This window comes from Acyrthosiphon pisum, chromosome A1 (genome assembly GCF_005508785.2).
Source record: "Acyrthosiphon pisum isolate AL4f chromosome A1, pea_aphid_22Mar2018_4r6ur, whole genome shotgun sequence".
In the NCBI taxonomy this organism is placed as follows: Eukaryota; Metazoa; Arthropoda; class Insecta; order Hemiptera; family Aphididae; genus Acyrthosiphon; species Acyrthosiphon pisum.
The window spans coordinates 100,669,177-100,696,414 of record NC_042494.1 but is presented as its reverse complement, the minus strand read 5'-3'; the positions used below and the strand labels follow the sequence as shown (position 1 = coordinate 100,696,414).

Sequence of the window (27,238 nt, the reverse complement as noted above, 5' to 3'; positions counted from 1 at the left end):
ATACAGTATAAATGGTATTCTATTTTGAACTTTAAAATTGTATAATGTACCAATTCGAATTTGAAATATTTGAAATTCTACAATGTATTTTATTTATTGCTAATGTTCTGTATTATGTACTATTTAGTATTTACAGGGAAAATAGTTAATGTTACATTATGTTCAATGCAAAATACAAATTTAAAAAGTTTTTCAGGAATTACTCATAGGGCCTATCCAAATACATTTTTTAACGTTTTATTGTATAGGTAATAGGTATATGCACGTTAGGTGATATGTTAATATACCTATGTAACATAAGTAGGTATGCATATTAAATTACGATGTTATGTTTTTTAGTAGATTTCAGTTATAACTATATTATGTTAATTATTTATTAATAACGAATACGCCAATAGTGAATAAAATAAATATTTTAAATTTCATAAAATTAAAATACATAATTGGTATCCAACTATTTTAATTAAAAATAATACACAATTCAAATAAAATTTGTTCCGAGTATTTTAATTATCTGAATCATTATTAGTTTTATTTTAAAATTAAAACAAATAAGAATGGTTTAGACTTTAGAAGATTAAATATTATAATTATATATTTATGATTTTAAGATTTTGATACTTTGAAAATAATTATTATAATGATGAGAATAATATTTTTTTGAGCTATAATAACATTATGATAAAAATCCTATATTTAAAGAATATAAATTATTGACTTTTTCAATTTTATGTTTATATATTATACAATATAATATTTTAATAAATAATTAGTGAACACGTTAAGTTTACCTTTTAAGGTTATATTATTCTTTTAAATGAAAAAATAATTGTCACGGGTGTATTGTAAATGTTACAATTTTTTTCGAAAATTTGGAAAATAAATTAAAAAATAATTAATTTAAAGTAACCAAATAAATTTAATTTACAATCGGAAAATAAGGGATGATAAAACTTATGGAACACTCATCTACCCCAAATATAGTCGTTACGTGGTATAGGTACGTAAAGAAAAATAAATCAAGATCATTGCTAAATCAATACATTTCTCAGTTTCGTATGATGTCTGAATCTAAATTCTTCAAGATTAATAAAAAATTCAAATAAAGACTATAGCAGCGTCAAATTGACTAGTACAACATTCCATAAATATTTTCCTCTCACGACCATGAAAAATCCAATTTCCATAAATGATAGATTGTTTATGTAAAAAATAATAGTGACGTTTAATGTATTTTGGTTGATTTTAAAATACACGAGGCTTACATAATATTATATAGGACATTTGCATAAAGATGCAAACAGACATTTATAAATGTTCAAAGGAAATAGAAAATGACAATACTATAAGGGAAATGGATGGAAATGGTCAATCAAATGCAAAAACTGATCACTTCCATTAAATCTGTTCGAGTTAAATAAAATAATATATTATTTGTTTAAATATTATACAATTTATGTATTTGATATTTTGGTTAGGTGTGTTTTGTCTTGTACCTATACACTGTACCGAGTTGTAGTCCTTAGTCCTTAGTCCTTAGACCTTAGAAACAGTAGAAAATGAAAATGAAAATTGTGTATATTGTACCCGGGTTCGGAACTTAATGCATGTTTTGAAAGAAAACATAAGAAATCTGATTCAATAAAAATTTGAATCATGATTTCTGGATTCTGAGTTAAACATTTTCGAAGCATATTTTGGTTTTTTTCTATGAGTTTGTATTGTAAATATTGTTGTTTTATATTGTATGTTTTAAATAATTTGCATTACTATAGAAATCATATTTTTGGATAAGACAATTAAACTAACATTATTATCATTTACTCGATTTAAAAAATCATTTGTTAAGATATATTGTAAATAAAAATATTCACGTTTCTTTATATTTGAATTAAAAAATAATTAAAATTGCTTCATTCAAAATTTAAAACTAGGTATTAAGAAGTATGAAAATAATATAAAATGTAAATGTATTTAGGTACGTCTCAAAAGTAATAAAGATAGTTTATAATTTTATTCCGAAAATGTTAATGCAAAATGCATTATACCTATTGTATAAAAATGAAGTTGGTTATTAATATATATGGTTCTCAGAAGAATATAATAAGTTATTAGCTATTATAAATTATTTACTTACAAATTACGATAGTAAATTATATGTAATGTTATCTCATTTCAACTCCAGTGGAACAATACTTAGTTAACATTTATAAATTTAATTTACATCCATATCAAGATAATAAGATCATATTATAATATATATTAAAAATTAATTATACAGTGAAATTATTTATCTCAATATCTTTATTTTACGGTATTTTATACAGCACAGTTTTTGCAAGATGTAAATAACTAATTATTGAAAACCATATAAACGGTGTCTTTAAAACTGTAAATATAATATATTATACGAATTTTCGACTATACTATTTTAATAGTAATAGTAGTTGTAATAACTAGTAGCTGTGGTAGTTATAATACGTTTTTAAACTTAATTAAAAATATTTTGAAAATAGCCAATAGGTAACTGTTTTACTGTACAATATAGTTGTCGAGTATATAACCATTGTCGTTGAGAAAGTCACTGTAATGTATCAAATATATGTGTTAAATTTGAATTTAATTCAATTTAATTTAATCATTGATAAATAATTAGGTACTGCACACGAAAACCGATTCTAAGCAAAAACGGTTTGTCAACCTATTTTACTAGTAGTATATTTTATTATATAATATTTATATTGCTATTATAGGAATTTATATTACTATTATTATTTATTAATATGTTAGGTTGAATTAATTATTGATGAAAATATTGCATTTGCATTTGTTGTATTATTAATTTTTAATTATTGTAATAGTAAATATGTATAATACCATATATTATTGTAATTCACTTTTGAGTCATTACCGACTTAACATAATAGAACGGAGTGAATAGTTTTTTGATATAAACAGGAATAGCATAAAATTAAAGTCTTAATCTTTAGAAAATGTCATTGTTTACAAAACATGCAAAACTGCTTTTTTTGTTTTCCCAATAAATTATTAATTAAAGTACTTACTAGTATTTTTTTTTCTTTTGACCTCCTAAAGTAGGTACCAGATATATTCACTTTCTAATCGGAAAAGAAATTGAAGTTGAAAATTGAAGAATTTCTACTATAAAAAGTATCTTCAGACAAAAATTCTTCATTTTAAAATCAATACATTCATAGCTTCGCTCAGAATCTAAAATGTCCACATCTATAATATTATATATTTATATAAAATACAACAATCAACAAATCTAACCTAACATACTACTATACGAGGTATTCAATTATTTATTAGATATTTTTCTATTAGATTTAATTCAATTGGATTTAGGAGCAAAAATATTTGTTCGGCTAGAGAACTAATTTCTATTCTCTGAAAGCTTTTCATTCCAGTAGGTTTATCTAAAGAAGTATAGACGGGTCTCCAGATTGACGTTTAAACATATTGCCTATAAGCTTTGGAAAGTTTACCAAATAGTTAGAGTACTTAGGACTAAACCCTCGATAGAATCTAACGGAAGAAAATGTTAAGGTTCTAAAAAGATTTAGAACCTTCTTATAGAATATAAGTAAAGCTTTTTTCAAATAAATTCAATGATACCTACTTTTCAATTATAGTTTTGACAGAATGTATTTTGCTTCTGTAAGTAGCATTTTGTAACAAAATTCGATTTATCAATAAATTAATATAATAAATACTATAGTATTCACGAATTGTGTGAAACTAATTACCTACTTAAAAAATTAAGTATAATTAATTGCTTAATATGTAAACTTAGTTTTTTAACTTAAAAACTTAAAAATGTATTAAAATGTTTTTGAAGTTTTTAAAAAACTTAGATGAATTGAAAAAAGATTCTAATTACTTAATGCCACTGAATACAAATTAAATGTATGTTCATTTATAATTTCAGATTTTTAATTTAATTAAAACAGCTTTTGCTTTTCTATTTTATATAATTTTGTCAAAATTATATGTCTTTGTATACTTGAAAATCATGATTTTACCTAACAAAATTAGTAAGAATTATACAGTTTAACATTTTATGTTATTTTTCTACTTTCATGTAAAACTCAACTTAGAAGACGTAATAATAAGGGGAAATGGATGTGATAGAGACAACTGAGCGTCGAACTTTTCAAGGAAATAATTATTTTATTTATTCGTATAATAAAAACTTTTGACTGATCAAAAAAATTGTATTGCAACTTAAAAAACTTAAATAAGGTGATATTATAGCTTCCTGACAAGGCAAGCTGAAACAACTTTTATAAATTGATTATTTTACTTTTATATTTTTACGAAATATCATACATACATCGTTGAATAAGTCGTGTACCTACATATACATAATTTTTATAAATTTTTTCAATACTTGAATCAGATATTCGATGCATAAATATTTTTCTAATGTTTCAATACTATTATTTATTATAAACATAACACAATAAGTAACCATAATTATTGATTATGCATTTGTATTTATACATAATATTCTTATCAGCTAACGTTTTTTACTTCCGGTGATAATTTATACTCTAGCAGTTTCGCAGTTTTAATCTTATATTCCTTTATAAGTAATACATAAAATACAAAAATACGTATACCTACGCGTTAAAAAATCAGTAAAATTATGATACTGGAAAACTCAAATAACTGTGAAACATATTATAAAATACATTTCCAAATATATCTTGACATTTCTTTTATTTATAGGTACATAGGGGTTGATACCGTTGAATGTTGATTGGTCGAAATCATAGAAAAATATCGAAATACAACTTGCTATTATTATTGATGTAGGAACTGTTATGTACCTACCTAATGTCCTAATCCTTATAAATTAAATTAATTGATGTTGGCAATCACGGTTACATAAGTAAATATATTGATTTAGTTTTAAAAACTCAGAGTAAAATAGTTTTGTTACGAAATAATAGATAGGATATTTAAAATTAAAATTACTATTTAATATGAGTTTTAGATGACTAAGATCTCTGTCGAATACTATAAAATATACAAAAATATAAAAACTGAAATGTTGTGTACGTTAATTACCTACCTACTCGGTTTAACAACTAAACCTGTACTCGGTAAAATAAATGAGTGTATATAATAATATAAAAATAGTAACCCTTAAAAAAAGGCTTTACTAAGAAACTTAAAAATATAAAGTTACATATTACTACAAGGAATATCTACTAAACGGTAGTAATATAGTATAAACAGCAATAATATTTAAATTTTAAGTTGATGCTTAAAAGCCGTTTAATTAGTGCAAGAAGTAGATTATCAGAGCCTTGAATATTAAATAGAATTGATGTGATAGACAATGAAACAATTTATTAACTAGGTATAGTAATACATAGGTATTGTAGGTACACTGTAGTATTAGAGGAAAATATTTTAAAAAGATAAAGTGCCTACCTAATGAAATTTATATTTGAGAAATGTTTACATTTTATATGCGTAAAATTATTTTAGATTAGCCACATTACGTACAATATTTTTCGTTTTAATATTTCTGATAATGAACTACTATTTAATATTGTAATAATTAAATAATGATACAATAAAGTCAATATGGAAAAATAATTTTACAGTTTAAAACGCATGTGAATAATACCATATTTGTCTCAAGTATTTTTACTGCAATTACTAATCATAAATGTAAATACATACATTTAATTTATCATTTTATATAAATATATAATGAATAATGATAAACAAATCAGTATTTGATTTGACCTTATAAAGAATATGTAAAATTATATTTTTTCTGATGTTTGGTTGGTGAAAATGGGCCATTAAAACAGTTTATTAATTCCTATAATAATGTCAAGTATTAGCAAAATAGTATGAATAAATAATAATAAAGATGTAGATGTGTCATTTGGACATACCTAATATAGACTCCTATAAATGTTATTTTTATTAAATTGCTGGTCCACTTATAATATTATAATATGAATTAGTTAATCTATTATATATGTCATATACCAACAATATGTTACAATTAGTCATTAAATTATATATCGTGTTAATGTATTATTTATTATATATTTATATTAGATGGTTCAAATACGGTTGTATAAATAATGAAATAGTTTATTCAAATATTACTAATAGTACTATTATTAAAATTGTATTAGTTATCGGACAAACATAAAAAAGCAGTAGAGTCAGCATAATTTTACAAAAATACGAGGCATTCATAGTATTACGACTCATAATCTATATAGCAAGCTTAAATGAATCCTAGTATTAGTATATTTATCTTAATTATTAAATATTTAAATATAACATAACTACGCGTGTAATTAGCAGTAGCATTTACAATCAGCGATCGGCTGCTATTATATATTAAATGTAGGCTATATATAGTGATAGATATTTCTAAGTTGTAGTATACAGACAATGGACCAGAGTGAAGATGTAGGAGGGGCTACTCATTTAAGACTCACAGAAATACTTTCCTCATACATTTTTGATAAATAAAATAAAAAAAAAATCACATAATATAATGCAATATCAATATATTATTTTCAAATAGATTATATAATATATAATTTATTTGTCAACTTAAATAAAAACCTAAGGGTTATACCTACTATATGATAAATAATTGAATTTAAGTTTCTACGAAAAAATGGGGAGATGTGTTTGTGCGACTTGGGAGGAGGCATGGGCCCCTTGGATCCCCTCTCTGGATCCGTGCCTGGTTGTAGTAATATATGTGTTAGACCAACCTATAAAACGCTATTTGTATTGGTCCTTATCAAAAAATATTAAATAGGTTGTACATTATTTTTTTTCGTACAATGTGTAAGTATGTAATTATGATACGTACCTATCAACTTAATACCTATTCATTCTACAATTGGTACAAATTTCTAAAAGTCTAATAAGGTACATTAGAGTATTAGACATAATATAGTTTTGATAGATAATTTATATAATTATAAAATATTATGTAATACGTTAACGTATAAATGATAATATCGTACAAAATGTCTTGATGGAAAAAAATTGTAGGCATAGGTACATTAAAAACAAATTGGATAAATTTAGATAAATATTATATAGCCATTGGGCATATATTGCAAATAGTTGGTATTGGTACCTTACCTAATATAAATTTTTACGTGTTTTTACTGTGCGTAAAAAGAGAAAACTAGTTTTTTAGCCCATGGTGATTTCGATATTATTAAAACGAATTCCTCTAGGGAAAAAAATCATTACGGTTTAATAACCATTTCAGGTATAACGCGCTAGGATATAATGTTCAACATCTGCATACCTTAAAATAACTTATAAATTATAATACACTACAGCTGGCAGCCGCTAAATATATAATACGTATAGGTAATCTGGTAATGCCACGATATTGCGGAATGCCATTTTAATGGACACGTGTTGGTAAAAAATTATCAAAGGTCATCAGGATTAATAATTTCCGGACGTTTACGTTACCGATTCTTAATGTTTTGACGTCGTTACCAATCCAAGTGGAAAAAAATCAGTAGGGAATAAAAAAAACACGAATTACGAGTGACTTTTGAACCATATGGCGCGCGGGAGGTATAGGTATATAATTGAACGTGTCAAAGACGGTCTTCGTCGAAACACACTCACACAGCATCTCAACCAGGTCGGGAAGCGCAGTTACAATAATATACACATAGTATATACCGGGTGTTCTACCATGTTTGTCTTCGAACCCAAACTTCAAAACTTAAATATTTGACTACTTAATGGAAATTCGGTTATTCGACATATAAAATACGTGTATACAAGTTGTAACTCTATAAAGTGGCAATCTCATTTTTTTTATGAAACACAAAACAAGGTATTTGAAAAATATTTTCGTGTTTACCAAATAACTATTATATTCAAATGGCTTAGCAAAATATGTGGATATCCGATAAAGTAATGGTTTTTCAAAATCATATTTTCAAAATATCAGAAAAAAATTCATTGAATGGACTAACAGTGTGAAACACCCTGTATGTACAACAGTACAACAATACTATGAATTATTATTTCCTATGTGTGTGTGAGCAGAGAGACTGGCGAGTGGCGAGAGAATAGATGACGAGCGCGCGGGCGCCGCTGCCGATGCCGTTCCACGGGTACGCGCGCGCGGTGCCACCAACCGAACCGGTTCGTCGTCGCCGGCGAGACGGCGACCATGCCCCGAGCCCGACGACGACCAGAGCGACACGAGTATACGATCGTATTGACTTTGACACACACGTCAAACACACACACACGTCACGTTCGGCCACGACGATTTCCCTGCAAGAATTACGGTCGTCTCGGCGTCGTCTGCGAACATTCATGGTGACGCGCGTGCCGGTTCGGGAACGGTCAGCGTCGTCGGTAGCTGTGCGGTAACTTAGTGTCTGTAACGTAACGTGCCGCCAAACGGTTTGAACCGGACGTATAATCACTATACTGCACTAATGTATATATATAAATATATATGGAAGGCCGCGACCGCGTTTGGGAACCAATGACGGTGGCCCGGACGCGACGCAACGTCCTTGAGACAATATAAGAAAAAAAATGCAAAAAATTACTCGCAAGCTTGGGACCGAATTCCGTCGGTTTCTCTTGTTCCGTGGCGGCTATGGTGGATTTGACGACGACGCCTCTGTGTCTGTCCACGTGACCGGCAAACGTGGACATTTTTCTGCGAAAACGAAAAGAAATCGAGCTATATAGAATCGTATGGCAACATAAAACAATAAATCGGAAAATATAATATAAATATTGTCTTTTCCCTCACATTCCCCCCTCACCACCCTTAAAACCCATACCCCGTCCATAAGTATTTCGCGTAGGTACCTGACGGTCGCGTATAACGACAGCGGTGGTTGTCTGGAAACCATGTAAGCAGCGCGTCCGCTGCGGTGCGCGAGTCTGTGCACGTTTTAACCTGTTGCCCGCGTGCAAAAAGGGACGTCCACGGCGGCGGAGACCAGGAAGAACGAACGAGCAGCCGCGCGGCAAGCGAGAGGGACGGACGGTGAGATAGGCGGCGTGCGGGAGCGAGACACCGGCGAGAAAAAAGACGGGCGGTGCAACGAAGACGGAGCGCGTGTATAATATACAGTGTGGATGCGTAAAAAAAATAAGGAAAGAATGCGGTGCCGGGTACGTTGAGCGAACGTGGGTGGGGGGCTGGAGACGGTGGTGATGTGGTGGGGCAAGCGACGGCGGCGGCGGCGGTTGCCGGTTGCAACAGCGCCGCCGACTGGTCGATAAAGCTGAGAAATTTGTGGGCGCTGACAGTGCGGGCCCGCCGGAGCACAGTCGACTGGTATACTATCCGTGTGTTTGTATGTGTGTGAGTGTGTTTATGCGTGTGTGTGTGTGTGTGTGTGTGTGTGTGTGCGCGACCGTGTGCGCGCGAGTTCGTGTGCGTGTGTGTGCGACCGTGTTTTTTCGTTCGTAGAATCCGGCCGCCGCCGTAACGTTTGCCCGAGTGTTTGTGTGTGCGCGCGCTCACGCTAGCTCGTGAAATAGCGCTGTGCCTGTGCGTGCGTCAGTGTGTGTGCGTTATCCGCCTCCGGTAATTCGACTCCTTCAGTCTATTCAATAATATTGTTGTTGTCGCACACACGCCGCGGTACAGCAAAACAGTTTTTTATGATTATTATTTTGATTCGATTGTTGTACCACCGATAAATCATTTCGGTTCGCATTTATATACTAGTGATATCATAATATTCCACGTCGATATAATATTAAATATAAATAATAATATTAATAGTGTAAATAAATTTTTTGCCATAGTCGCGTGCGTGTCGTGTTTATTGTTTTTCGCCGATCCGTTGTGTTTTTGTTTTGTCGTGCGCCGTGAAACAATATGGTCTGCTACTCAGGGAAAGTTGTAAGATGACGACGCCGCCGTCGTCGTTTCGTGTCGTTTCGAACGTACCACAGCCGCAGCTCGCCGGTGTCCATTGAGAACGATCGTAAACGTGAACGGGTCGCCGCCGCCGTCGTCGATTAGATCGGTTCGTTCTTGTGCGCGCGAATGCGATGCTGCCGGACGCAACGGCGTTATTACCGACGACGATAATCGCCGGTTACCGACGCTGTTGTCACTCACCGACGTCCGCCAAAGTCTAGAGGAGAGAAGTCTGCCGCGTTCACCTCCGTCCGACCGTTTTCCGCGGCCGCCATGTCTTGATACTACGGACGCGCCATGCCGTTCTCCGGGCACGAGGTACGTGGACCGTTGTTCGGTTTTCAACATCAGTTATCGCTCTCGTAGGTTATCACTCTACTGCTCTAGGCAGAGAATCAGCTATAATAGGCAGGTGGGTGTTGGGTTTGAGGATGTTTTCACGTGTGGATCCTGTCCCTGCTGGCGGTTTCCCCGATGTCCGCCGAGAGAAAGGTCTTGAGAACCGCTCACGACGCGCGAAAACAATCGCATCGTAGTGGTGCGTTGCCCGCGTTGTGGCGGCTGCGGCGCCGATCTGTGTTATTAGCAGTGTTGTAAAAAATACTCTCGAAACGTATTTCCTATTGTAGAACCTACCTACTCTTACAATAGGTACTCATTAAAAAGAGTATTTAAAATATTGCTCAAAAGTCTTGAATTTCCAATGTTAAAACTGTATAATATTATGAGCATACAATCATGTACCAACTTTTAAATGTAAAAAAATAAACACGAAATGATAAGCAAATAGGTAGTAAACCAAAACAAAGTTCATACAACTAATTGTATTCAATGTCAAATAAAGTATAATATTTAAATATCTGACTTGAATACTTATCTACCTACAACACAAGATGTTAGGTAGGTACATCCTATAACCTTTGATCGATGCTTAATTGTGCAGCTTTTTGATTATAGTTACTAGCAGTGTCTTAGTGCCCATATTACAATCGTTGAACTAAGGTTAAACCACCGAATTCGGCTAGTAAAATCAGTGGGTTAGGCTAAACCAAGGTTTAAACTATCATTGTAAAACAGGCCTTTACTCATTTTTATGAGTCGGTTCCACCAACATCGGTATGGAAATACTTATGCGTTAGATTTGATAACCCAATTGTATGTAGTGTTGGTACTACAAATGGATACTGCTGTTTTAGTACTAGTAAACAAATCATTTCTTCAGATTTATTTTACTTCACCTTTAAATTGAAATCAAACCCTTATTTATAAGTACCAACTATCAAATTTTGCGTTCAGGAGAATCCATTTTAGTCCGTTATTTTTAATATTTAAGTGATACCTACCTATGATCTGTTAAACAATTTTAAGACAATAATATTATCAGTGATAGGTATTATCCAAGGGCTTTTTTTAAACCTCTTTTAATTTTAAAGCAAGTTAGGTAGGTACCTATGTGCATTTTGTTTTAATTGTAATTTTTTTTGGAAAATTTAAAATGCTCGTAACATGCTTCAATATAAAAACATCAAAACAAGTCTATCAGTGGGTCCTTGGATAATATTCTTACCTGAAACTTTGATAAATGATCAATTTAGTTTACCTATATTAAAAATTGTAATGTAAAATGGATTATTTTGAACGTAAAATATGCTACGTCATGTGTTAGTAAGATTGAGACAATATTATATGCGTGTATTACGTTCTCTTAATGACTTAAGCATTAAGATACAATTACTTTTTCTTGCCTTATCATGTCAAACTTTTGACACTACTAGTAAACCTCTGAGTAAACTTATAAATATATAACCCCAGATATTTTTATGATAATAGTTTAAAAATATTAAATAAATTGGTACATTTATGTTGCTATAAAATATTCTGTAAAATTTAGTTAATTATGGTTTGTTTATGCACCAACTAATTAGTTTATAATGTTGCCAACTATTTTGACACATGTCTGAAATTCTTTAAATAAATGTTAATATATACCCCGCAGATACCTTGGTATAACCTGTCTAGTTCATCTTAGCCATTGGCTAACGTCACAGTTAATACAGTTGGTATTACTTTACATTATAAGATAGTAATCGTAACGGTCGCCGAAGGCCAAGATGAACAAGACGGGTTATGGGTACCTAGCAAAAGATTTCATTCCAAGTACCTAATTAGTTAGAATATTAATAACAATAAAATAATAATAATGAAAAAAATATATATATACCGGATATACCTACCTATTAAGCCTATTTGATTCTGGAACCTAATAAAATGTTTAAAAATATTAAATCCTTATTATACAAATTTGACTATTAGTTACCTATTACTCATTTAACATTTTTATATAGTAAGGTAGGTAGTTATAGCCCGGTTGTATATAATTATAATGTTTATATATTATATAGGTACCAATCGAGGTACCAATATAATATAACAATTCTTATCATATCAAATTGAAGTCAGATCTCCTATAAGAGTAAAACAGTTATCGCTGGCATATTGTGCATGTCGTAAATAAAATCTTTTTGAACGCCATATGTTGTGTCATTGATTATTATCGATACACTTAATTTTTTCTTTGACTGTCATCAAAAAATGTACATACCTACCTACATTTTAGATTCTAAATAATTCCATTTTTCTTGTTAATTGTAATATGTACCTAGACACTGTAATAAAATTTAAAAATATTTAAATCCAATGTTTTAATATTATGGAATGGGTAGGTATATTGTCATATTGGTATATATTTAGTAGGTATTTGGCGAGGCATTTGGTGATTGCATACCTGATAATACATAATATGATTTCATAAGTAAATAATTATAAAAACTTACAGTATTTAACAATAAGTACCTACCTGGCTAGGTAACTTAGTAAAATAGGTAGGTACTCCATCAACATATTGACACTAACTAATTAAGCTGATTAATAATTATTTATTAGGATAATTGAAGCCAATTGATAGGTACATCCGGATACATCCTTTTACAAAAAATAATCGCTGAATAGTTTGATTTATTTTAATCAGAATTTTAATTATTATGTAGGTTTATATTAAATAGGTACCTGTCTCATAAAATATGTGGAGGCACAGTTTTATGCAAGGTATTCAATAATTAGCTATTAAGTTATATATTACATCATTGGATAAAAATACTTAATTGCTAATAATAAAGTATTCATCTAACATCACTCAGATCAATTAATATGCTTATAGGTATTGTAAAATATAAATTTTAGTTAGGTACCTATCTAGTAGGTACCTACCTAGTATGAAAAAAAAATTGTAGTCAGGTAAATAAAACAATAATATGCTCGATAATATGTAAGTACCTATTTACTTACAATCTACATAATATAGCCTGTTAAAAATTGTGAAGTCTTATAATTAAAAGATTTACTCCTCTAACCGATACCTTTAAATAGTAGCGGACATTTTTTTGGGAACAAATTACACACTGAACCTTTTGAATAGCGATTTTTATACATTTTTTCATTGTTTCTTGCATTGCATGTAAACAAAGTTTTACTCGATGTTTTAATAGGTATAGTTTTTTATGAATCCAACACTTAGGAACTCCTTTTAATTTGCATAATATTATGAAGTTTCAATTCTTTTAAACATCTAAACCGTGGTCCAATAGAGAAGGAACCTACTAATTTTCATATACCATCATTGACATTGCTCAACCAAGAGGGGGGGGGGGGATATGAAGCGATTTAAAACTAATGTTTAATGTACATATAGTATGTTAAGTTATTCTATGCGCCAAAACAACAAATTATCAGTATGCTCTTAACACCGGACCACCAAGATAGATAAGAGTTTTTATAAGTTTTTTTTCATTGCAGATATAGAGGGTACTCACTCCAGTATGCTTATAATATATATCTGGATGCTTAAGACTTCGATAATAAATAATCCATGAAACTGGTCTCTTGGTTAGGTAATTAACATAACATACACTTGTTTTGAAAAAATTGATGATTTAAAGATGATGTTAATATAAGGTATTATTAGGTATAGGTACAACATTTGTAATACTGTAGTGATCATACTTATGCTATTCAGATTAAGTTGAAAATACAGAAAAGCTATTTGTAATGTAAAAATTGTTTAACTAAAGTTATGCACCATTATATTAACTAAGTCTTTAAGATGTGTCAATAATATTGGTACTTAATCTTGTTTGAAATTAATTACATAATATGTGCAATTAACCATACAATTGTATGATAATATTGAGTTAATATTTTTTTTATTTTTTTATTTAACTATTTTAATTTATAAAAATTCCAACTTTGTAACATTTATACCAGGAATGTCAAACTCGCGACCCCTGCTCGTCTTTTTTATGGCCCGTGGATAGCAGTATTAATGAACAATCCTGTGAACAATTAATTGGAAAAAAAATTATACAATTTTCCTTTTGTATTACTACTGCATTAGTGAGAGGTATACATTATGTTATTTGTCTTATCTTCTGATAAACTGTAATTAAATAAGTATTTTACCTATATATATAGATACCTAATGAATAAAATTGAAAATTTGTATAAAATCTCGTATAAAATGTTTTTTTTTTTCGATTAATTTTTATGTGCGACTCGCATAGTAATATATTCAATATATTTGGCCCAGTTGATAGTACTTAATATTTTAAGTTTTACATGCCCGCATTAAACTATATGAATTATTTTATTATTGAGGTTCCTACTAAATTTATTTAAACTGGTATTTTTCAGGGTATGTATTAACAATATTAATAACAATATTAATAACATACCTATATTATACCCTATGACAAATAATTTTGGGAAAACTGTGCAGCCTTGGAACGGTAGGACCGTTGTGATTGACCAGTAGTCGGCAGCACACCGACAATAGCCAACAAGACTGCACATGTAGGAATTGCAACAAATTTTTGTCGTGATTTTTTTTTTCAAACTTATTTGGAGTAGCGTGCCTATAGACTATAGGTGCCTATATTTTGAGATATTTTAGTCTTTAGATACACTTATTTAGAATTACCTATTAACATTTAATATTACTTAACAAATTACTGATAACTATATTTGTTAAATAGCCTATCAGGTATAGGTTATGGGTATAGTATTTTAAGTGCATACATACTTAATTGTGATTTAGATTTAATTTTCTCATCCTTGTTGTTAAGTAATATAGTATAGATACAATTATTTATGATTGCATATATACAATTGTAGGTAAGGTGATTGTGATTTTAATCTAAATATTATTGGTAGGTTTAACATTTTTTTAAATTTTAAGTCAGAATTTATTGTTGGTTAAGTTATATACTTATAAACAGTGGCATGTAACATAAGGTCCAAGTTTTGCACAGGCAATACATTAAATATAGGAGGGTGGGTATTGGTAGAAGAAAAATAGGAAATTGTATAGGTCGGTACAACAGTATTATGAGTGGTAGGTCACCTAAAATTATTTGAGCAACACCAATTTTTTTTATGATACACCCCGCGATACACGCCACTGCTTATAAAGGTTCTATAATTACTCATGTAAAATCCATGTCAGAAATATTTAAAGAAAAACGAGAAGAAAAATGTATACAACTTATTTTATGGTTAGTAGGTATACAATAAAATTCAGAATTGGGGTAAGAACATAAAACTATAGAATAATTTAATAGTTTAATGTCAAGAATGAGTGATACGATTGAAGAATTTAATAAGTAGATGAAACCTGTTTCAATATTAGAGTTAATATGATCAGTGAGTGTTTGATGACTGCCATTGAAAATTAGTAAAAATAAATGCCAGTATGTAAGAACTAATATGTGAAAAAATAGCGAACAGTGTGAAATAATAAAATCTATTTCATAAGAATGTTGGGTCATCAAATTGACACAATTGGTGACAAGTTAATATAATTTTTAAAAAATAATCATAATAACGACAGGTTTTTATTTTTTGTGATACTGACGTTGCAATTGATTTTAAGCTTATTAGATGACTTCTACAATACCTACCTACCCCCCAAAAAAATCTTATTAGATTCACTGAAATTGTATATTATAAGGTAGGTAGATATATTCAAAAATGTATTGTATTGTATGACTGAGAACATGCTTAGCCTGGTAATGAATGTATTTTTATTCAAGTTATTCCTTTTGTTTGTTGGTAAATTTAAAAATCTATATTTTTAAGATTTAACAATAACATAGTTATTGTTATAAGTTATACTTAACCATCAAGTGTTTTTATTTTTGTCTTGTGCATATTATAAAACTAAGTAAAAAAGAACGAGTACTAAAGAATCTACTTTAATAGCTCATGATGCAGGAAGTAAAAGTGACATCTGTCATACTCCCGTTGTATTTTAATTTAAACATTAAACCTACATGTTTTCTTGTAGGTGTCTGTTGTATCAAACAATATCCTTACCTACGGCATTATTCAATTTTTGTGAAAAAAAAATATTTTGTGGTACCTACCATATTTATGAATTGTAGACTTGTGGTATAGTTTAAAATGTTTATTGAAAAAAAGCATATTATTTTTTTAAATTTTTAATCCCGTTTTTAATCCTACTTATAAGTCTTAAGAGTTAGGTAATTTATAATTCCAGATGATAATATAAGCATATAGTATATCATAATATTATGATCCTATAATGATAGCATACCTCGTAGCATACTGATAATATTTAATTTATAATCTTTTAGTACCTTTATTAATTCTTAGTTGATTAATATTTTTTTAGTAGAATACCTAATTAGGTACCTATAATAGGTAAATCAAAGTTCAACTATTATTTTGTAGGTATCTGGTGTAATATACTATATTTTATATAGCTAATAAAACATCTTTATATTATAAACTATAGTATTATTAACAAGTAGGTAGGTAGTTTCACTAATTATAGGTATCTACAATGATGTACCTTCCTATTGTTTGAGAGGACGTCTCACACGCATGTGTTGTCGCTGTCTTTCACTTTTACACTCGCATAACATGGTAAAATTATTACACTCTGGATTCTTACTAACATACCTAGTTTATTCATAGTTATATTAGAGTAAATGTAGGTACTCATTGTTTAGAGGAAATATAAACAATGCTCAACAAATTCGATAATGATTGGTAAATTTACCCTAACCTATAAATAAACCATAGGTAGTAAGAATTCGTTATATATATTTGCTATTATACGCATTTGGAAGACCAGTAGCAAGTGACAACCAATACGTTTACATACATACCCAATTTTACAGTTTTATAATATATTTTGTACTGTTGTAAAAGGAATGAACCATAAATATATTAATTTTGTAGAATATTACTATTCCCGATAGAAAGCTTATCAACTTTTAGGCCGGCGGGAGTTGGCCTGTAACAGTCCCATGGAAAAATATTATATACATTATACAGCGTGCCCGTTACAGTTTATACATTTCTATCGCGAATAATAATTATTATGTTACGAAGCAAAATTAAGTTAATTCAGGGCTTCAAAACGTTAGGTATAACGGAGGATAATGAAAAAAAAATAAACAAAAATCGAAAAAATGAAATAAAAATTAATTATCATAAAACATAATAATATCTTTAATCATAATTAATGATTAAAAATAAACAATAAACGTATAATATATAACATAAACAATTGCTAATAACCTTAATCAAAATAACAATTTTGTGCTTTTTTTTATGTCAAACTAACGTTACTATTGTTTTTAAATCTTGTAGTCTATATAAGTATGAATCTTATAACTGAAAAATCACAGTAATTTATATTTTTGAAAAACTTTATCTCTGCTTACTTTATAAATATTGAATCTAATAGAGTATTAGTTTATTTCTGTAATTCAAATTCGAGTTCAAATTTTAGTAAGATTCAGAACTGCGAGCGTGTGATTTGGGTATACCTATTAAATATTTATATTACATTATTATGTCATTTCAAGTTGTATTTATGCTATAAATATTTTTTAATCAATTATTTCGACTTTCATTCATGCCATAATATTTAAGCAATATTGACACATAAACTAACACTAACTAGCCAGTTATAAAGCTACTTACTAAAAAACCTTGGATGATTGAAAATAACCTATCCTGGAAAATTGTGGCTAATTACCTATCTATATCGCAAATAACAATATGCCTAATTTATTAAAGAAAAAATTAATTATAAAATAATGTTTAAAAATATAATAGCTATAAAAGTAAGAAATTAAATAACGTTTGAAGGTACAATAACAATAAACATTAAAATCGCATAACGTGTAAATATCCGAAAACGTAAAAACGATATATTTTTTAATAAAATTAAAGCCCTGATTAGTATATATATTACACTTATGCTTATGTTTATACTATATTGTATTAAGAAATACAAAATCACATGCGACGTCCCCTTAAAAATAAAAATGATGCATTGATGGTACCTAATAAATGTGATTTTTCGACAAAAAAATACAAAATTAAAAATATTTTAAATAAATTGTCTACCAATACTTGTATTTTTAATTTATACCTATTATAATTGAGTATAATATATTGTGAGTGCTATTGAATTGCTTATGAATTGCTTATGAATTTATTAAAATTTTGTTAACGGTTTTTTTTTTTTGGTAGGAGAGAGAGGTAGGAGCTCCAGATTTTACGACGAACATATTTAAAAACGGCCCAATTTATTAATCTAGATGCTAGGCCCAATAGGAGGAGAAGAGGTGGGCCCCTCTGCCCCCCCCCCATAAATTCGCCACTGCCTACTACATCAATGGTAGCTAATATGTATAGAAAGTATATTATCATATTCTAAAGCTATTTTACGAATACCAAATTTTGTGCACCAACATTTAGTATCATAAGTTATGAGATCATGACTCACAATGTTAGTTCTAAAAAATCTACAGGGTGTAACAGAAATACCTGACAAATAAAAATTAAAAATTGATACTAGTTAAACATATAAAACATATAACGTATGACAATAGTTATGAAAATTATATGAATAAAAAGAAATATACTCGTCAAGAAATCACTAAAAAGTATTTTTGATATTTTAAAAAACTAAAATATAAACTATTTCACTTAAAGCTGTTGAAAGCAAACCATTGTCAAGAGATCGTATTTAGGCAATATTCTATATCCATTATGAGTTGTGTAGTGACTGATCATTAGTGTGCGTGAGTTCCCCGAATGCTTTATGTAATTGAAGATAAACTACGGTTAAGATTCTTGATAATCAGTAACGTACCTACGTACGCACAATCTGGGTCAAGATATTTCGCGATCAAAAAGTTTTAAAATAAAAGTCCCAAAAAGCTGAAGAAAAATTGTTGCCAGTGCCAAATGCACGATTATAATTTTGAAAACATATTTGAATTCTTTATTCTATTTTCTACGTTATGGAGGAAATGGATTTTCGATTTTTTGTATCGTTCAATTAGTATAGTACCAAATTAATTTCTTTTTGTGTCTGTCAACACCATTTTGGGCAGTAAAACTACTTCAATTTTCTTCAACGGAATCTAACAGACGGGAAAGTGAATCTAGTTGTTTTCTTGAGGTCAAAATTTAAAAAATTTCACTGAATGTTGATTTTTTCATTTTCTATACATCATACAACTTTGAAAATATTTAGACTCGTTTTGAGCTGTTGACGAACATTTTCAGTATTCAATTTTTTCTATAATTGTAAATAAAATTGTATTTGTTGAGCCAAAAATCGTGAAAATGTAATACAAGGTTCCTGATGTATTGATACAATAGCAGTTCAAAAATATTAAAAATACTTGGGCACAAATTTAATAATTATCTTGTAGTTAAAAATTTATAAAAAATTTTTTCACAATTTTTTTTTTTACAATTATTTTAAGTTCAAATTTTATCAAATTTAAAATGTAATAATTATTTCTTAGTTAAACATTTATAGAATGTTCAACTTTTATAGCTAAGGATTGAAAATTTAAAACAAGGTTCCGTGTAAATAGGTTAAATATAAATAAATTTATTCACAATAATATCATCAGATATACTTAATAATATTGTAGTCTTCGCTCAAAATCGTTTTTCTTATACAATGATATTATATCATTGAATTCAAATTTAACACCATTCATTACAATGACCCGCTTGTAACAACTGTACAGCAGAGCGACACCCTCTTGCCCCCTTTTTTTTATTGATTACCTATGAGTACCTTCCAGACAGCATTTTGTAATGATAATATTATACTAGTGTTATAATAACGTTATACTAATATTATTCGTTATTATAATGTTATAATAATATTATTAAACAAAAAATTGCTTAAAATAGATTTTAATAGGAATATAGTCGTATTAAACTGTAGAAGGGTGATTCTTTTAAAGGTTCACAGCAACACTTATGTTCTCGAAAAATGTTGAAATTAAAAATAAAAAAAAAATTTTCATATAATTTGAAGTCACATCAAAACAACATTTTTAGTTTCATATTTTGAAGTAGAATATTTTTCTGAGAATTTTAGTTTAAAAAACGCATAGATAATAATTTATAAGTGAAGTTTGAAAAGTGATGTTGAGCGTAACAGGGGTACCCGAAAAATGTTATTCAACTACTCTGCTCATCTATATGAGCTATATAATCTTAAATACTTTTAAACTTTAAGTTATAAGTTTATAAATAATTAATTACTCGTTCCGAACCCGATTTTAATATGTTGAAATTCTCAAAGAAATATTGTTAAAATATATATGTCACTTTATTTAAAAAAAAAAATTTAATGACACATTTAAGTAGGTATATAATATAATAATAATACTAAATAATATTACTATAATGTTAAAAAAATTTGAGAAAATGAGTGTTCTATATTAAAAAATTACCCTGTATTATATTAAGATTACTGTAAAACGCTTATTTTAGTTCTAATGTTATTTAATCTATTTTTGTTTTAGGAATAGACTGCTTATATGGTCATCTATCAACATATGTCTTCCATATTCCCATGTACTGGAAAATCCAGACGTCGTACAATGCAGACCCCCCACCGTCTGTGGGTAACACTTTTATATTTGGCATGTCTAAGTGTAAATTACGGTCATTCCAACATAATAAAAATATTCAAAGACGATGATTCGACTCCAATGTTCAACAACCTTGTCATTGACAAGAACACTGGGCGCTTATTTGTGGGTGCCATCAATCATCTGTATCAACTTACACCTGATCTCAATGTAACCAATCAAGTGGTTACTGGCCCCATTGAGGATTCTTTTGAATGTGGGGCCAATATGTGTCCTAACTCCACTATTAAAAACTTAACTGATAATGTAAATAAAGTACTTGTTATTGATTATACTACATCCAGGATAATCACTTGTGGATCAATTTCACAAGGCATGTGTACAGTTCGAAATTTAAATAACATATCTGATACAGTACAATTAGTTAAAGAAGCAGTGGTTGCTAACAATATGGAAGCATCTACTATTGCTTTTATTGCACCAGGACCTCCAAATCCACCTATGACGCAAGTGATGTATATTGGAGTTACATTTACCGGGAACTCACCTTATCGTTCTGATGTTCCAGCTATATCTTCTAGAAGTTTAGACAGTCAAAATATGTTAAACATTGCTCATGTTGGAGTTATTTCTGGTACTCGAGTATATGTAAATACTTTGAACCGTGAACGATATCTCATTAATTATGTTTATGGTTTTAGTTCTGAAACTTTCAGTTACTTTTTAACAACACAAATGCGTAGTGTAACATCACCTTCCCAATACATATCTAAAATGGTAAGGTTGTGTCATGAAGATAAAAGTTATTATTCGTATACAGAAATTCCGCTGGAGTGTACTAGTAAAGAACAGTCATATAATTTAGTACAAGCTGGGTATGTGGGTAAAATTGGCTCAGACTTAGCTACAGATCTTGGTATTACACCTCAAGATGACGTTTTATTCGCTGTATTCTCAAGCAGTAACCAAAGCGAAAGCGAGTTGAAAAATAAACCTAATGACCAAAGTGCACTATGTGTTTATTCACTAAAAGCAATACGAAGAAAATTTTTACAAAACATTAATGCATGTTTTAGTGGCAAAGGAAATCGAGGTTTGGACTTCATATCACCAAGTCATGCATGCGTTGGAACCAAACTTCAGACAATTACTGAAGATTTTTGTGGTATGGATGTGAACACTCCTTTAGGGGGCGATTCGCCTATGACCGCTATTCCAGTATTGACATTCAATACCCGTCTCACCGCAGTAACTGCGACTTCTACTGGTGACTTTACGGTTGTATTTGTTGGGACGAACAATGGGCATGTCAAAAAAATAGTCGTTGAAAGTTCTGTAAAAGCTATTGAATATGGAGATATAGTTATTCAAGAAAACTCTCCCATCAATAAAGATCTAATAGTTGATCCCCAACAAATGCATTTATATGCAATGACTAGAAATAGAGTTTCCATGATTAAAGTTCAAGAATGTCATATGTATTCATCATGTTTAGATTGTTTGGCTGCGAAAGACCCCTATTGTGGGTGGTGTTCATTAGAGAATAAATGTAGTTTACGCTCAAATTGTGAAGATGCAGCAAATGATCCATTATATTGGATACCATACAAAAGTGGTAAGTGCACTACAATAGCTTCTGTTACACCAAGTCAACTTCAAAAGACCACAGCTCGAACATTAGAACTAGTCATTGATAATTTGCCATTGCTTGAAGGACCATTTTACTGTGCATTTTCAGTGTTTGATAAAGTGTTGATCACAAACGCTACTAGAAAATCATTTGGCGTCAACTGTACAACACCTCGAACCGATTTACTACCATTTATACCGGCCAATCAACATCATTTCACTACAAAATTGTCGGTCAAAACAGCCAAGGGACCAAACTTTGTAGCCACTAATTTTACATTCTTTGATTGCAGTACTTACACATCATGTACTCAATGTGTAAATTCTTCATTTCCATGTGATTGGTGTGCTGAAGCTCATAGATGTACGCATGACACGGCAGAAAATTGTAGAAATGATATTTTAGTTACTGGTGTAAATCGTGTTGGTCCAAGTTTCCGAAGTGGACCATCATTTTGTCCAACAATTAATGGATCTGATACGGGAAGTACAGAAATCTTGGTACCTTCTGGTATTAAAAAACCGATCAGAGTGAAGGTACACATAATTGGCCAATTTATTGCTCAAACACGTTTTGTATGCCAATTTAATATAGAGGGTCGTGTTTCGAGTGTAAATGCGGCATTAGTAGCAGACACCATATACTGTGAAACGATGGAATTTAGTTATAATTCACACTTTTCTAATATTACGGCGACTTTTGCTGTGATTTGGGGTGGATCAAAACCGTTGGATAATCCACATGACATCCATGTTGTTATTTATAGGTGTAGTGATATGGCTGACGACTGTGGTATGTGTTTAGCATTGCCTGAAAAGTATAAATGTGGATGGTGTCAAGCCACCAATAGTTGTGAAGTTATAGATCAGTGCGACCGGGCAGTTGTTACGTGGCTCAATCGAAACAAAACTTGTCCGAATCTTCAAATTACATCATTTTGGCCACTTGCTGGACCGTGGGAAGGACACACAAATATTACAATTATTGGAAAAAATTTAGGTAAAAGTTTTAATGACATATATAGCGGTGTCACTGTAGCTGGACTACGGTGTGCTCCGTACTCGCATTTGTATGAAACTACTAGAAAAATAGTGTGCAGAGTTGATGGTCCCGGCAGTGAAGACATAAGAGAAGGTCCCATTGTGGTTCAAGTGGAAGGATTCAGAGGTGAATCCAAAACAAATTATCATTTTGTGGATCCCATCATAACTAGTTTGTATCCTGGTTATGGTCCGAAATCTGGTGGAACAACCCTTAAAATAGTGGGAAAGTTCATGAATGCTGGAAGTAATATTCAAGTGTTCTTCGAAGATACTTTACCATGTATTGTTGTCAATAGTACATTCTCTGAAACTACTTGCATTACTAGTGCTTCTGATGCTCAAAAGGTTGGAAAAATAAAAATGTTATTCGATAAGTCTGAAAGAAATTTTGATCGACAAACATATGAATATACTGATGATCCTAGTGTCGAATCTGTTGAATCAGGTTCTCCGAGCCAAGTAAAAGTTCCTAAAGGCATTGTGTCTGGGGGTATAAAAGTTTCAGTTAATGGTAAAAATTTTGCGTTTGTTCAAACTCCCCGCTTGTATGTTTATTATATGAATAATACATATTTCGGGGATTGTTTTGTACTAAGCAATTCTAATTTAATATGCGAGTCTCCTAAAGTTACACCACTTCAACGAATCCAAGCTAATTCGTCTAATCCACCAATAGAATTGGATTATGGATTTGAAATGGACAATGTAACTAGTGTTCAAAATATATCATCGAAAACTGGATTTTCCAAATTCTTACTTTACCCAGATCCAAATTACACACAATTTGAGGATGTCCAAGGGGAAAACATAAAATATTATAAAAGTGATTATTTAACTATAAATGGCCATTACTTGGATCGAGCTTGCCAAGAAACTGACGTTACAGTGCAAATTGGGACAAGTTACTGTAACGTGACTTCGTTGTCTCGTAATCAACTCACATGTAAGCCACCACCCATTCAACCATTAGCAGTATCTGATGATTTTCGGTTGACCAGCTCTCAAGAACTTCCAGACGTAATTGTGACAGTAGGTTCAAGTCTGAAGTTTAACATAGGAAAATTGAGCTATGCACAATCTGAAGTTAATAGTCCTTTGACTAATCCTGCCCTGTTTGGTGGTATCATTGGTATGGCTATAATTGTTATTATTTTCATCGCCTTTTTGATCGCATATCGCCGCAAATCGACTGAAAGTAGTCGCGTCTTAAAAAATATGCAAGAACAGATGGACATATTAGAACTACGTGTAGCGGCAGAATGCAAAGAGGCGTTTGCCGAACTTCAAACAGAAATAACAGATATCGCTGGTGATCTTACTTCTGGCGGCATTCCGTTTTTGGATTATCGTACATATTCAATGAAAATTTTGTTCCCGAATATGGAAGACCACGGAGTGCTCCAACGAGAAAAACCAGAATTAATTCGAAAAGAAAAGGGCATCCGCTTGTTTGGCCAATTGATATTGAACAAGACATTTTTGTTATTGTTTATAAGAACTTTAGAGAGTAACCGCTATTTTTCAATGAGAGATAGAGTGAATGTCGCTTCTTTAATTATGGTGTCTTTGCAAAGCAAAATGGAATATTGTACTGATATACTGAAGACTTTACTTGCAGAACTAATTGAAAAATGCATGGAAGGTAACAGCCATCCAAAGTTGCTTTTGAGGCGTACAGAAAGTGTTGCAGAAAAAATGCTATCATCGTGGTTTACGTTTCTATTGTACAAATTTTTAAGGGAATGTGCAGGAGAACCTTTGTATTTATTGTTTAGAGCAATGAAACAACAAGTTGATAAAGGACCAGTTGATGCAATTACTTCTGAAGCAAGGTACTCGTTGAGTGAAGAAAAACTGATAAGACAATCAATAGATTTTGTTCCGATGACCGTATATGTTTCGATTTCCCAACAGACTGCTTTCGTTACTGGACTCGATCCAAACACTGAAAATATACCAGTTAAAGTTTTAGACTGTGATACAATTTCACAAGTAAAGGAAAAGGCATTGGATACTATTTATCGAGCGATGCCTTGTAGTCAACGACCCCGGACGTGTGAACTCGACGTTGAATGGAGAACCGGTACTCAGGGTCGGTTAATTCTATACGACGAAGACTCAACAACAAAAGTGGAAGGAGAATGGAAGAAACGGAACACTTTACATCATTATATGGTTCCAGATGGTGCATATCTAAACTTGGTTTCCGTTAAACAAATGTCAACTTACAACTTATCAATACTCTCGGACCGCATGGACAAACACAAATATGAAACTTTAAATTTAACGAAATTCAACTATGATAGCCCCCCGTATAGCAGGGCTACATCGCCACTGAACAATGATCAGGATGGAGGTCTTAAATGTTGGCATTTGGTCAAACATCACGATAACGATGCACAAAAAGAAGGGGAACGTGGTAATAAAATGGTATCAGAAATATATCTTACGCGTTTACTAGCTACTAAAGGTACTCTACAAAAGTTCGTAGACGATTTATTTGAAACGATTTTCAGCACTGCGCATAGAGGAAGTGCACTGCCTTTGGCTATTAAATACATGTTTGATTTTCTTGATGATCAAGCACTTCAGCATGGTATCTCTGATCACGAAGTCGTACATACGTGGAAAAGCAACAGTCTTCCTTTGCGTTTTTGGGTGAATCTGATCAAAAATCCCAACTTTGTTTTTGATATACATAAGTCCAACATAGTTGATTCGTGTCTGTCGGTTGTTGCTCAAACATTCATGGACTCGTGTTCGACTTCAGACCACCGACTCGGCAAAGATTCACCAAGCTCAAAATTACTTTACGCCAAGGACATTCCGGTGTACAAGGACTGGGTAGATCGTTACTATTCAGACATTAAAATCATGCCAGCAATATCGGACCAGGACATGAACGCCATGCTTGCCGAAGAATCAAGAATACACATGACAGAATTTAATACAAACGCTGCTTTGTATGAACTCTATATGTATGCTGCCAAGTACAATGAACAGCTAATGGTAACACTCGAAGAAGACGAATTTTCTCAAAAACAACGACTGGCATATAAACTAGAACAAGTGCACAATTTCATGATGGTAGAGAAATAATTTGGGGCCATTAATCAAAAGACGGTTAAGATAATTGCTCAATACCGAGTATGAGTGGTTCAATGGGGTTCGCTAATTTTTTAGCGATTTTATACATTGTGGTATGTAGAATGTAAGATGTTTTTTAAATATGCAAAAAAAAAATTAAATTAATAAGTAATATACCTATAAGTTTTTAAACAAAATTTATAAATGGTAGAAATAAGACGATTTATATAGATAAGATAACCATACTTAAATACGCATAAAAATATAGTAATAAATTAACATATCTATTGCCTAGTTCTTGCCAATGAGATGTTACCAATACTACTTACTCCAAAAATAAAACGTTAAAACCTACATTTTCGGTTGCTTTTCAACAATCTTAAATATAAGCAATTTTTTTTTCATATATCCGTCCAAATTTTCTACCATTCTTTGCCCTTGATATGTACTTTTAATTCAAATATATTTCAACCTATTCTATAAGACTGAGTTAATTTTAATTTAATTTTTTTTTTGTATT

The 27,238-nt window shown here is 30.7% G+C and overlaps 2 protein-coding genes across 2 annotated transcripts in view; one reads left to right on the top strand and one right to left on the bottom strand.

The window, feature by feature from the left end:
* The window catches only part of LOC100164961 (nudix hydrolase 2), a 28,240-nt gene extending 18,998 nt beyond the window's left edge, over nt 1-9,242 (bottom strand). The window contains exons 1-2 of the mRNA XM_008183762.3: nt 8,890-9,242; nt 8,622-8,734 (exon numbers count right to left, since the gene is read on the bottom strand). Coding sequence (XP_008181984.1) covers nt 8,622-8,734; nt 8,890-8,933 — 157 coding nt within the window. The 5' untranslated portion in view covers nt 8,934-9,242. The remainder of the gene's footprint in view (nt 1-8,621; nt 8,735-8,889) is intronic.
* Nucleotides 9,243-9,413: 171 nt separating this feature from the next.
* On the top strand, nt 9,414-27,166 carry LOC100166976 (plexin-A2). Its single transcript, XM_003243775.4, has 2 exons — nt 9,414-10,276; nt 20,890-27,166. The coding sequence occupies exon 2, from the start codon at nt 20,905-20,907 to the stop codon at nt 26,728-26,730; it is 5,826 nt and encodes a 1,941-aa protein (XP_003243823.1). The 5' UTR covers nt 9,414-10,276; nt 20,890-20,904; the 3' UTR covers nt 26,731-27,166.
* The last annotated feature ends 72 nt before the right edge of the window (nt 27,167-27,238 follow it).

Coding starts and splice junctions, on each gene's coding strand:
- LOC100166976 (XM_003243775.4), top strand. CDS start 20,905: ATGGTCATCTATCAACATATGTCTTCCATATTCCCATGTACTGGAAAA.